The sequence below is a fragment of the Harmonia axyridis genome, chromosome 1 (genome assembly GCF_914767665.1).
Source record: "Harmonia axyridis chromosome 1, icHarAxyr1.1, whole genome shotgun sequence".
Lineage (NCBI taxonomy): Eukaryota > Metazoa > Arthropoda > Insecta > Coleoptera > Coccinellidae > Harmonia > Harmonia axyridis.
In genome coordinates this window covers 40,205,792-40,217,572 of record NC_059501.1, presented here as the reverse complement: position 1 = coordinate 40,217,572, position 11,781 = coordinate 40,205,792, and the positions used below count along the sequence as shown (strand labels likewise).

Genomic DNA, 11,781 nt, shown 5'->3' with positions numbered 1-11,781 from the left:
TTGAAGGTCCAGTTACCAAGTAACATAACTGAATTAAAATCATTTCTAGGTATGGTAAATTATTATGGAAAATTTATCCGAAATATTTCTTCGATTTTATATCCATTACATCGTTTGTTGAGAAAGGATGTAAAATGGTTCTGGTCGAAAGATTGTGACCAAGCTTTTGACAGAATCAAGTTATTGCTTAGTTCAACAGAAGTTATGGTACATTTCAATCCTGAATTAGATATTAGATTAACAGTAGACGCTAGTTCACACGGCTTAGGAGCTATTTTAAGCCATCAATACCCATCAGGAATTGAAAAACCAATTGCTTATGCTTCAAGGTCACTTTCAAAAAGTGAAAAAAATTATAGTCAGATAGAAAGAGAAGGTTTAGCTATTATTTTTGGCGTACATCAGTTTCATCAATATCTTTATGCAAAAAAATTTAAGTTGATTACAGATAATAAACCTCTGATGACGATTTTCGGACAAAACAAGCCAATCCCTCAATTTTCTGCTAATAGGTTGAGGCGTTGGGCTGTGATTCTATCGAATTACCAATACGAAGTCGAATACGTCAAATCGGAGAATAATACGGCGGACGCATTATCTAGATTATCGGAATCCGAATCCGATAGTTTAAGTAACAACGATGATGTCGAATTCCCATATTGTAATTTTTTAAGAAATAGTGAAGAAATGCCTATAAACCTAGATGAAGTTGAAAAGGAAACTGCCGATGATAAAGGGTTGAGTCAGGTCATTGAATTTATGAAGATGGGGTGGCCAAAGTACGTTAGTAACGATATGATCAAACCATATTTTTCCGGACGTTCAGAATTTGCAGTGTCTAATAAATGTTTATTCTGGAATCATCGCATAGTTGTTCCAGTAAAGTTACGACATATTTTTCTCAGAACATTGCATATGACGCATTTTGGTATTGTTAAATCAAAAAATATTGCAAGGGCACATTTTTGGTGGCCAAATCTTGATAAGGATATAGAAAATTATGTTAAGCGGTGCGAAAGTTGCAGAAAGAATTTATCTAATCCCGCTAAGGTTCCGTTGGCAACCTGGTCGTGGCCAGGTGAAGTTTGGGAAAGGCTACATATTGATTATTATGGACCTTTCTCCAGGAAGTATTATCTGATCATATTAGATGCGCATTCGAAATGGGTCGAAGTTTTTGAAACTTCAACGACATGTTCGGAAGCGACGATTAAGATGCTTAGGAGTTGTTTTGCCAGATTTGGTTTACCAAAAACGGTAGTCTCAGACAACGCTACTTATATTACACACTCTGTTATTGGGTTTCCTGTTGAGGTTCCCTGTTCAAATAAATAAATACAAAAAAATAGTTGGTTGCTATGAAAATTTCGGGCCGTATTCATAAAACTGAAGAATATCCTTGTAAGGATAAGGTAGAAATATAAGGTTTAGAATTGAAGAAAAAGGTAAGAGTATAAGCATTTCCTTTTTTTCGTATTCATAATGATAACCTCATACTTGCAAGAATATCCTCCAAGAATGAGTAAATTGGTTGTTGGCTTGTGACTGTGTGTGATCTTCTGGCACTTCTTCAGGTGCTGCAAAATCGATATCTTTCAAAGTTTTTGCCACTTTATGAAGCACAATACAGGCAACAATTATTTTTGGCACATTCTCCAATTTCACTCGGCAAACATGTTGCAAAATAGAAAATCGACGTTCAATGATCACTCTCTCTTTTTTTCAAAAGTTTATTATAATTTAGTTCAGCACCTGGAGCGGGGTTTCGGGATGGACTCATGAGCCACGGCTCTATACCATATCCAGCATCAGCAAATAGCACGACGTTGTTTTTATTATGTAATTGAACCCTCATAACCTTCATAAATTCAAAAAGAACACCAATTCCTACATTCTTTCCCTTAGTTCTCACGATGTTCCCTGAACATTACAGGATATATCCTTTCGAGGATTCGAGGGAACCAGAACATAAAAAAAAATTGTGAATTTCTCCATATTCTTGAATCGTGGACCGAACCAGTCCAACTAACGTCGGTACTAGTGAACATTTCTCTTGCATCACAAGTGGCTTGCACATTCAGTGTAGGATAACCTTTCCGGTTGACATACTCATTACCATGGCGATTTGGTTTCAGAATTCCTACGTGGGTACAGATACTACGCCAATTGTTGTTGGAAACCTATATTTGCTTTGCCAGTTATGGCAACTGTTTGGCATCCATAAGTGCATTGTTCGTAGACGGAAACTTTATCCAGTAATTTGATTGCGCCACTATGCTGTCAATTACGGTTATCACTGTACAAGATACTGTAGGTTGACTTACACCCAGTTCTTGACCAATGCCTTTCTGATACGCAGGATCACTGAGATAGCGTAAACATATCTGCATTTTTAGGACGGATGATAACGCACCTCCTCTAGTTTGAGCATTATTTATTCCCAAAAATCTTTGTAATCACGAACAGGTTTTGATAAACGTTCTTTGAAGTGTTTAATTTCTCTCAGTTCAATGGTTTCAACATCTTTCGTCGCTACAACTGATCACTATACGACTGAGTCTGCTCTGGCCACACTCGAAATTATTGAAGGATATCCTTTTCATTTAGAATTAAAGGTAACGTTTATGAATAACCAAATACTTTCTGTGAAGGATATGCTCATACCATAGTATAAGGAAAGGAAAGTAAGCCAACCGCCGTTTAACGGCAAGGAAATAGTCACCAGGGGTCGCTACTGTAGTTGGATTTCGTGACTACCCAAAGTGGAGAAGTAACTCGATAATAGATGGCGCTGAATCATGAAAAAACCTGGAAATATCATTTCATGGCGACTGGACCTGATTATTGATTTCATGATAACTTGTAGCATTGTACTTGTTTATGACAAATACGCGCCACTGGCGTAAATGCTTATTACAGAGCAGAAAAAATATCAAAATATAAAAATCTTCTGACCACTCTATTTCAAATATTTTAGTTCTTCAAAATAACACCAATTTTTCAGAGGGCTCCACTTTACGGACCAATTTTTGACAGTAGAATCCGAGTTAAACGTGAGTACAACAAGATGGCGCTCAACATCAACAAAATCGAAAAAAGCACTACACTGGCTTACTATCTTTTCCTTATACTATGCTCATACTCTATTAGTATAAGGTTTCACTTGGAATATTATGAATGCAAGCTGAAGGATTTCCTTTATATTCTGCAAGTATAAGCATAACCTTTTTTTATGAATACGGCCCAATATGTCCATAATAATTATAGTTTGACAATTTATGAAATTTCTGACAGTTTTGTGAAAAAATATCAGATATATTCATCAGTGATAGTGACTTAGAAGTACTTACTTCTCCAGAAATTAGGTAGGTGGCAAAAACAATGATTGATTGTCAAAAAATGACGAATGTTTTATTCCCATTGGAATAATCATTTTGCTGCCTTAGCAAGAAAAGTAATATTCACTTTTCCTGCCAAGTAATACTTTACTGAATGATATGTGTCCGCAAAATTGATATTTGCTGTGAGTCGAAGAAAAATTTATTTTTCTGATCAAGGGAATTTCAATTTGTGGCACTTCAATATTCGTATTATCCGTAAAAAAACTCAAGGAGTTGATGTTGTATTCATAACAAATAGAATAAAAAAATATCGATGTTCTCGTGCAATCTGAAAGCTTCAAAGTGGACAACTCGGATAATTTTAAAATTAGAGGCTTTAACAGAATGGAGAATAGTTGAATAATAAAAATGATAAACTAATCTTTTATGTGAGGAATAAATGCTTAATTCAAAAATTATATGTTGTGTATTATTTAATATCAATTCATATTTTTATTTCATTGTAACTGCTTATTGAATTTATACGTATTATTTTGTAATCTGAGGTACGATTTTGAATATACGCGCTAATAATGGAGAGAGGGAAACTGACAGGAAATTCAGGTGACCGATCAACTCGAGGAGATACGCGGAGACTCAGTATGAAGCTACCACTACAAGATATCCTATACCTATATCGCTCACTGGGTGCAATAGTGGCACATGTCGAAAAATTGTTATTTTCAATTAACTGTACCATTGTAACTATCATTTTGTACTTTATCTGCAAACAATATTGGCACATTTCTATGTTATTGTGTAACCGCTAAAGGGAGCTAGTGTCACTATTGTATTTGCCGCGTTTTTTAACGGTGACGCGGCAACATCGGCACATTTGTTCAGTGTGTCAGAAACCTTGAAAGAGTTAACTTCATGTGCCAGATCAACAGTGACACATTTTGAATAGTACGGTAAGTGTGATAGATATTATAATATTTGTTGAACAATAATGGCACATTTTCAGTTAGGCCAGTATTGTAAGTTCACATTTTATTGAAAAGTTTAAAAGTATTGGATCAACGTAGTTTGTGCCACTATTGCATATTCAATGCTTGATATTTCTGATATGTGCCATTGTTGCTTGTTTTAAAGGATCGCTCTAGAGTGAATAATTTGTGTGATATCACATAATGTGCCACTGTTGTATTTCTAATCTTCTCTTCTTACCTTTATTTTTAAGTAATATTGCTAAAATTTATATTGAAATAATCATTATTTACTATATGGAAGACTAAGTAACACTATAATGTTCCTTTCCTTCACATTGTTTGGTTTTCATAGCTTTATTGTAGCTTTAGGTGTGCAAAAATAAATCTATTTATGTAAAATTCTTCGTCTCAGCTATCAGTATGGAACATCAATATGCCAGTTCAAGAGGGAAAAAAATGCTAGGACTGTTGGGCATTACAATTATGAAAGATAATGCCGACAGCTGGAAAATTGAATCTGATTCGTCTGTGATTCGCGATGTCTTAGAAACTATTATAAGTCATGTAGAAGAAAATGAAGAAAAAGCTTTGCAATCAGAAGAACAACACCTACGTATAGGAAAATATAAATCGATCCCTAGTGAAGTTTCCCAATCATCACAAAGTACAGAATATTTTCCGATAGGCGAAGAAAGTGAGGCAGAATCCACTTCAGAGCCGAATCCATTTTCAGACGACTCTTATGACGATCCCAATTACGAAGCCAAGTTAACCACAACAACAGAGAGTGAAGAAGAAGTAACAACGCCGAAAAATGTAGAAGAAGTAAGTGTAACAAAAAAAACCAGGAAAAAGAAGAGGAACCCTAATGAGTGGAAAAGAAACAAAATAAAATCTCTGAGGAATAGCGGACAGGCCTATTTTACACTTAATAAACGTACACCTGTAGCACCGAGACAAATGAAACCGCCCTGTGGAGCAAATTGTAAACTTAAGTGTTCAGTTAAATTCACCGAAGTGGAAAGAAGTGAGTTGTTTCATAAGTACTGGAATTTGGCTGACATTGTCAAACAGCGATCATTTCTTGGGACACTGATTCACGAGTTAATTCGTGACGATAATAATAACGCTCAAGGCATAAAAAAACGAGCCAATAACAATGTTTTCTATTTCTTGAAGGACGACAAGAAGATAAGGGTTTGTAAAGTGTTCTTCATTTCGACTTTGGGCATCACCACTCGCTGCATTCGAAGTCTGATAGTTAAGAGAAAAGAGGGCGATTTTGAAGATAAAAGAGGAAAGCATGGGAACCAGAAGAAAATACCGGACGCAAAGAATGATATACGTGCTCACATTTTATCTATTCCCAAAATCGAGAGCCATTACACCAGAGCTCATAGCGAAAAAGAGTATATTGAAGGTGGTAAGACGATTACCGATCTTTACAGAGACTATAAAAATCTTTGTGAACAGTCGGGCAAATCTGTAGCAAGTTTATCCACATACAGGGATATATTCAATTATGAATTTAACTTGGCTTTTTTTGTCCCCAAAAAGGACCAATGTCAGAAATGTGTGGCCTACGAAAATGAGGAAGATGTTGAAGAAAAAAAGAAAATGTTAGATAACTATTTGAAACATCAAAGTGAAAAGAAATTGAGTAGAAAAGAAAAAGAAATAGATAAAGCAAAATGCAGTGAAAGTTATCGGGTTAGTTGTTTTGATTTACAGGCTACTCTGCCGACACCGAAGGGTGACGTTTCATCTTTTTACTACAAGTCCAAACTGTCGACTTAAAATTTTACAGTGTGTGGCCTTACTCAAAAAGGCCAAGGTCCTGTTACATGCTTTATGTGGCATGAAGGACAAGGTAAAAGAGGAGCTAACGAAATTGGCTCTTGCTTGCTGAATTATTTACAGCAAGAGAGTGAGAGTTATGATGGAAATGACTTAGATATTGTCTTTTTTTCAGACAACTGCTCAGGACAACAGAAAAATAAATTTATTTTAGCTGCGTACTTTTTCGCTGTAGCTAATTATAATATAAAGTCAATTACGCATAAATATTTGGTTACTGGACACACACAAAACGAAGGTGATAACGTTCACGCAACCATAGAGAAGAATATTAAAAGGTCACTGAAATCTGGTCCAATTTATACACCTGACCATTATGTCATGCTGGTAAAAAGTGCGAAGAAAACGGGTTCACCATACAGAGTCATAGAGATGAGCTTTGAACACTTTTATGATTTGAAAGATTTAACTATTCAAACTTCGTTTAATTTTCATAAAGATTCATTTGGCGATGTTGTGAAAATAAATGATACCTGTGTTTTCAATGTGAAAAAAGACTCTCCTGATGTTTTCTATTACAAAACATCGTTTAGTCAAGCCGAATATAAGTCTGTAAACATTAGAAATAAAAACAGAACGCGATCAGGTACAATATTTAATTCTTTCGAAACCGTTCGTCTAAAACGTGCATACAACGATGTGATACCGATACAACCAAAAAAATTTGATGACCTGATGTATTTGTTGCAAAATAATGCAATTAAAAAATCTCATAGTCATTTTTATAATAGCCTGAAAAGGGCCAGAGAATAAGTACTGGTTTTCGAAGAATTTTCAGAGTTTTTGTTCCTTATTTCCAATTGATGAAAATGAATATTTTTTTATTTGACCTCGAAATTATATAAAGTTCCTATCTCCAGAATTGTTCTTTTTTTATGTTAATATAATGAAAAGTTTGTTTTTAATGAAGTCATACATGCAAACTGCAGTTTTATTTCGAACATAATTATTTTATTCCACCATATTCTTAAATATTATGTGTTGAAAAAAAATGAAATAACGGCACAATTACTGTTTTTTGTTTTTTTTTTAATGAAAGAAAGGTTCTGTTAGAAAATTGAACTAGTACAATTCGGTATCTAACTCTAGATGTGTAAACCAATAAAAGAATTTCAATTATTTGGAAGAATTGATATTGGATATTGAAATCAACCACCAACTCCACTTTATAAATCAGTGATTTTCTCGGAACTAATAATTTGTTGATGTGCCACTATTGCATCCAGTGAGCGATATGTCCCATAAGAATTATATTCAAGATAATTGAGTCCGTAGTAAAAATTACGTGGTTTTATTCCCAAATACATAACAACTGGCGACGAGCAGAAGATAATATTTTATTTATTCTGGATAAACGAATCTACGCAGGAAGCCATGGTTGAAACTCGAAGTATGAGTGCACCAGATGTAGTTTTTCAAACGACGTTCAACATTGAGCCCTTGTATACCACTTTGAACTGGACCAGATGGGTACAACGATTAGAAGGTTCGTTCAAATTATTTGATATGAAGAAAGAGCAGTACGCCATATATTTCTTATATTATAATGGCGCAAAAGCATTCGATATTCTTTGCAACAAAATATCACCTCACGACCCATATGAGAAATCATACGATGAGCTGAAACACATCTTACAAACATACTACGCTCCTGCAGCACTTGAAATAGCGGATAACTACAGATTCCATCAAAGAAAACAACTAGATGGAGAAAAAATCCAAGACTTTGTAGCAGATTTATAAAAACTGGCAGTAACTTACAATTTTGGTGGATATTTGGATACAGCACTGCGGAATCAATTCGTTTTTTTATTAAGAAGTAAATAATAATACCTATTTATCCACAAAAACCACACAGGGCCGTAGCCAGGGGGGGGCATTATGGGGCAATGCCCTACCTTTAATTTTCAATGCCCTACCTTAAAAAATAGTAACAATTTAAATAATATTCAAAGGAAATTTCATTATGTGACGTGAGGAAAAAATTATCACTCGCAAATCAATTCTGAATTAATCACGAGTTGTTAGAGATTGCGAACTACATCAATAGAGTGCACCGTGGTCATTGTATATATACAGCACGCTGTATTTTCAGAAGCACCTCATGTGCTTATTTTCTTGATTCCGCACATAGATGGCATTTGAAGTATGTATGGGACCTGTACTGGAATATACGCCCCTTGGTAGGGGGATCCCCATATAACCCAAAATAGAGTTTAGCGAAATAATTGTTTGTTTATTGAAGTGAAGTGAAGTGTTGATTGACTCATTTAGCGATGGATATAAGGACTTTCTTTACCAAAAAACGAAGAGTTGAAGAGGGAATTCATCACGATGAACCCCATTGCTCAAAACCCACTCCTAGTTCTATGGAAACTAGTTTGGCAAAACAGGTTGGTAGAAATAGAATTAACTATGGTATTCCTTCGGATATTGCACGAATCGGAGAACCGATAAAACAAATTATTTTAAATATATATCCCAAAGAAAATAATAGGGCCTTTGTTGCGGATTGGTTTAAGCGATATAAATGGTTGCAGTATTCGGTCGAGAGAGATGCTGCTTTTTGCTATCCTTGTCAACAATTTTTACCCCATGGAAGCAAACAAAGTTCTTATACTTCCACAGGATTCAGAAACTGGAAAAATGCCAGTGATACAAGAACTGGGTTTCCAAAACATGAGAAATCAATTCCTCATACACAAGCCATGGCGATGTGGCAAGACAAACTACGCAGAATATCTACAGGTAGCAGTGTCGAAACTTTGATAAATCATGAAGTTTTAGAAAAAAACCGGTATTACATGAAATCAATTGTTGAAGTTATACAATTTTTAGTTGTCAACGAGTTAGCTTTGCGAGGAAATTATGTTTTGGAGGAAAAAAAAGAACAAGGATTATTTCAGAATTTATTTGAATACACGTGCATGAAAGATCCGAATTTGAAGGAGGCTTTCAGCCATATACCACAAAATGCGACATATCATTCACCGGAAATTCAAAACCAAATAATTCAAGCAATGGTTCAAGTAGTACAGAACTCCATTGTCAAAGATATCAAGGAATCTGACGTGAATTGGTTCACTCTAATGGAAGATGGAACGAGGGATAAGAATAATCGTGAAAATATTGCTATAGCAATACGTTACGTTAAGGATGGAATCGTCAATGAGTCGTTGCTGACAGTTACAACAACTGAACATCTTGATGCAGCAACATTTACCGAATTAACTTTAAACACTCTTACGAAAAATGGCATTGATCTCTCCCGTATGCTAAGCCAATGCTATGATGGAGCAAGTGTTATGAGCGGAAAAGTTTCAGGAGTTGCGACTAGAATAGAGAATCAATTGGGCCGAAAAATTCCTTATGTCCACTGTTATAACCACCGCTTACATTTAATAGTTATCAGGACTATCTCTGAAATGACTTTCATCCGTTTATTTTTTGATCAATGCATCATGTTACATGAGTTCTTTCATCATGGAAAAATAGCTGCAATGTATGGTGGAAAAATAATTGGCAGATTACTCGAACAACGTTGGTCAGGACACTTGGCGGTTACAAAAGTTGTAAACGATAATTATTCAGAGATTTTGCTAACTTTAGATAAAATGAAAAATGACAGATTCAATGGTGACGACGTTGCCAAGAGTGTCGGCATCAAAAAAATTATGCTTAATTTGGAATTCCGAATGGCTATGGTTGTGGCCAAAAAAATACTATCCATGCTTCAGCCTGCAGATGCAAGTTTACAAGCCCGAAGCGCAGGATTGAAAGACGCCCTAATAATCATAAATTGCGTCCAAAATGAAATCACAAAATTGAGAACAGATGAAATGTATCATCAAATTTTGGAAGAAGCTAAATCTATGACAAGCATTGATTCTGAAAATAGGACTCACACCCAAAAAAGGCAAGTCAGAAGATCTAATCGCATGGATGACTACTTGATGTTTGACTCTTCCTGTTCCTCAACGAAACAAAATGAAGAAGATCAACCATTTAAATCTGAGTATTTCGAAACATTGGACATACTAGTTGCTGAATTACAGAGAAGGTTTTCAGACAACGATGATCTGTTAAATTCTGTAGCGAGTCTCGATGAGTTGGATGTGAACAAAATGGAACCTTTGAAAAATTTAGGTGAGTGTAAGGCAATTAACAAAATGATGTTGCTGCTTCTAAAATATTACGCTTGTTTATTCATATTCAATTCACAATTTAAATTAACTTTTCAGGTATAACAATTCCATCAAATGAAGAGGCTACAGTGGTTAAAGCTTATTTGAGTCGTCGTGAGGATAAAACAGAAGACATAGTGCAAGTTTTGTACAGACAGCGAGAGGCTTTCAAAGATACATATGAACTCTTTGCATCTGTGGCGACCATAGGATGTAGCACTGCTGTTTGTGAATCTACTTTTTCAACCTTAACTGCAATCAATAGACCTCAGAGGCTGTCAATGAGTCACGAAAGAATGGCAGGCATGGTATTTCTGGCCTTTGAAAAGAGAAGGACTCAGTCTGTTGATCTGAATGAAGTCCTTCGCATATTTAATAATATGACAAATCGAAGGATTCAGCTGTTTTGAGGAAGTTTTTTATCATCATTATATTAATCACAACATGTTGAAAGAAATAATATAAACTGAAGAAATAAATATTTTTATATATACATACTACCATACACTCAAAAGTAGGTACGATGAAAATTGATTCATCAGATCACATCGAGTACAATTTTTTACTTCTGCCCTACCTGTAACCTTCATTGCCCTACCTTAAATTCATTTCTAGCTACGGCCCTGAAACCACATATTTACAAAGCAAATATATTTGGTATAGGACGAATTCAATCAAGACTATTGAAACAAGACAACCTGAAATTCGAAAAAGCAGTCAAGATAGCGATTGGTATAGAATTGACGGAAAAAGATGTCAACCAACTGAACGTGGTCAGCTATTCGGGAGTGAACCAAGTACAGCAGATGAACGGAAAAACAAACAAGGAAAACCAACAAGATGAAAGAAAGTCTTTTTCTAAAAATAATTTCATTAAAGATAATACGAGTAAAAATAATAAATTTAATTCAAGTAGATTCATCAATAAGAACATTAAATGTTTTAGGTGATGTGGAAATCACTTTGCTAATAATAAATGTACCTTGGATAAGAGCACACAGTGTTCTGGTTGTGGAGGAAAAGGGCATCTCAAGAAAGTATGTTTCAAGTCCCAATCGGTGAATTACACAACCGTTTATTTCGAACAGGTTGCCGAAATCTTAACCATTACAAACAAAGGTGAAGACTTACGAAAAAAATTCACTACAACATTGATATTAGAAGGTAAACCAATAGTTTTTGTAATTGACAGCGGTGCTGCTGTAACTCTAATGGGGTATAAAAAAATTTCTCTGCTGGACGGGTTGCTCCTTTTCTTGACAGCAATATATTATATGAGTCCTTCTTGAAGGTTATGTTATGATGACAGAATTTTGGGTTATAATTGATTTTAATTTCTACGTTTAATTTCGCCTTTTCGTATTATTACTCTTTCATTCCGACACCTTCGAAACATTGATCATGGGTATAAGAGTTTTTCCATTCGTTTTT

General features: G+C 35.0%; 2 protein-coding genes across 2 annotated transcripts; both read left to right on the top strand.

Annotated features, from left to right (window-relative positions):
* Positions 1 to 462: 462 nt before the first annotated feature.
* LOC123688622 (uncharacterized protein K02A2.6-like) lies at positions 463 to 1,335 on the top strand. Its single transcript, XM_045627227.1, has one exon. The coding sequence runs from the start codon at positions 463 to 465 to the stop codon at positions 1,333 to 1,335; it is 873 nt and encodes a 290-aa protein (XP_045483183.1).
* Positions 1,336 to 8,022: 6,687 nt separating this feature from the next.
* LOC123680998 (zinc finger MYM-type protein 1-like) lies at positions 8,023 to 10,843 on the top strand. Its single transcript, XM_045619155.1, has 2 exons — positions 8,023 to 10,312; positions 10,408 to 10,843. The coding sequence occupies exons 1-2, from the start codon at positions 8,443 to 8,445 to the stop codon at positions 10,758 to 10,760; spliced, it is 2,223 nt and encodes a 740-aa protein (XP_045475111.1). The 5' UTR covers positions 8,023 to 8,442; the 3' UTR covers positions 10,761 to 10,843.
* The last annotated feature ends 938 nt before the right edge of the window (positions 10,844 to 11,781 follow it).

Excerpts from the sequence above, each read along its gene's own strand:
- LOC123688622 (XM_045627227.1), top strand. The coding sequence starts at position 463 with ATGACGATTTTCGGACAAAACAAGCCAATCCCTCAATTTTCTGCTAAT.
- LOC123680998 (XM_045619155.1), top strand. The coding sequence starts at position 8,443 with ATGGATATAAGGACTTTCTTTACCAAAAAACGAAGAGTTGAAGAGGGA. Across the intron at positions 10,313-10,407 it reads GGAACCTTTGAAAAATTTAG|GTATAACAATTCCATCAAAT; the intron begins GTGAGTGTAAGG and ends TTAACTTTTCAG.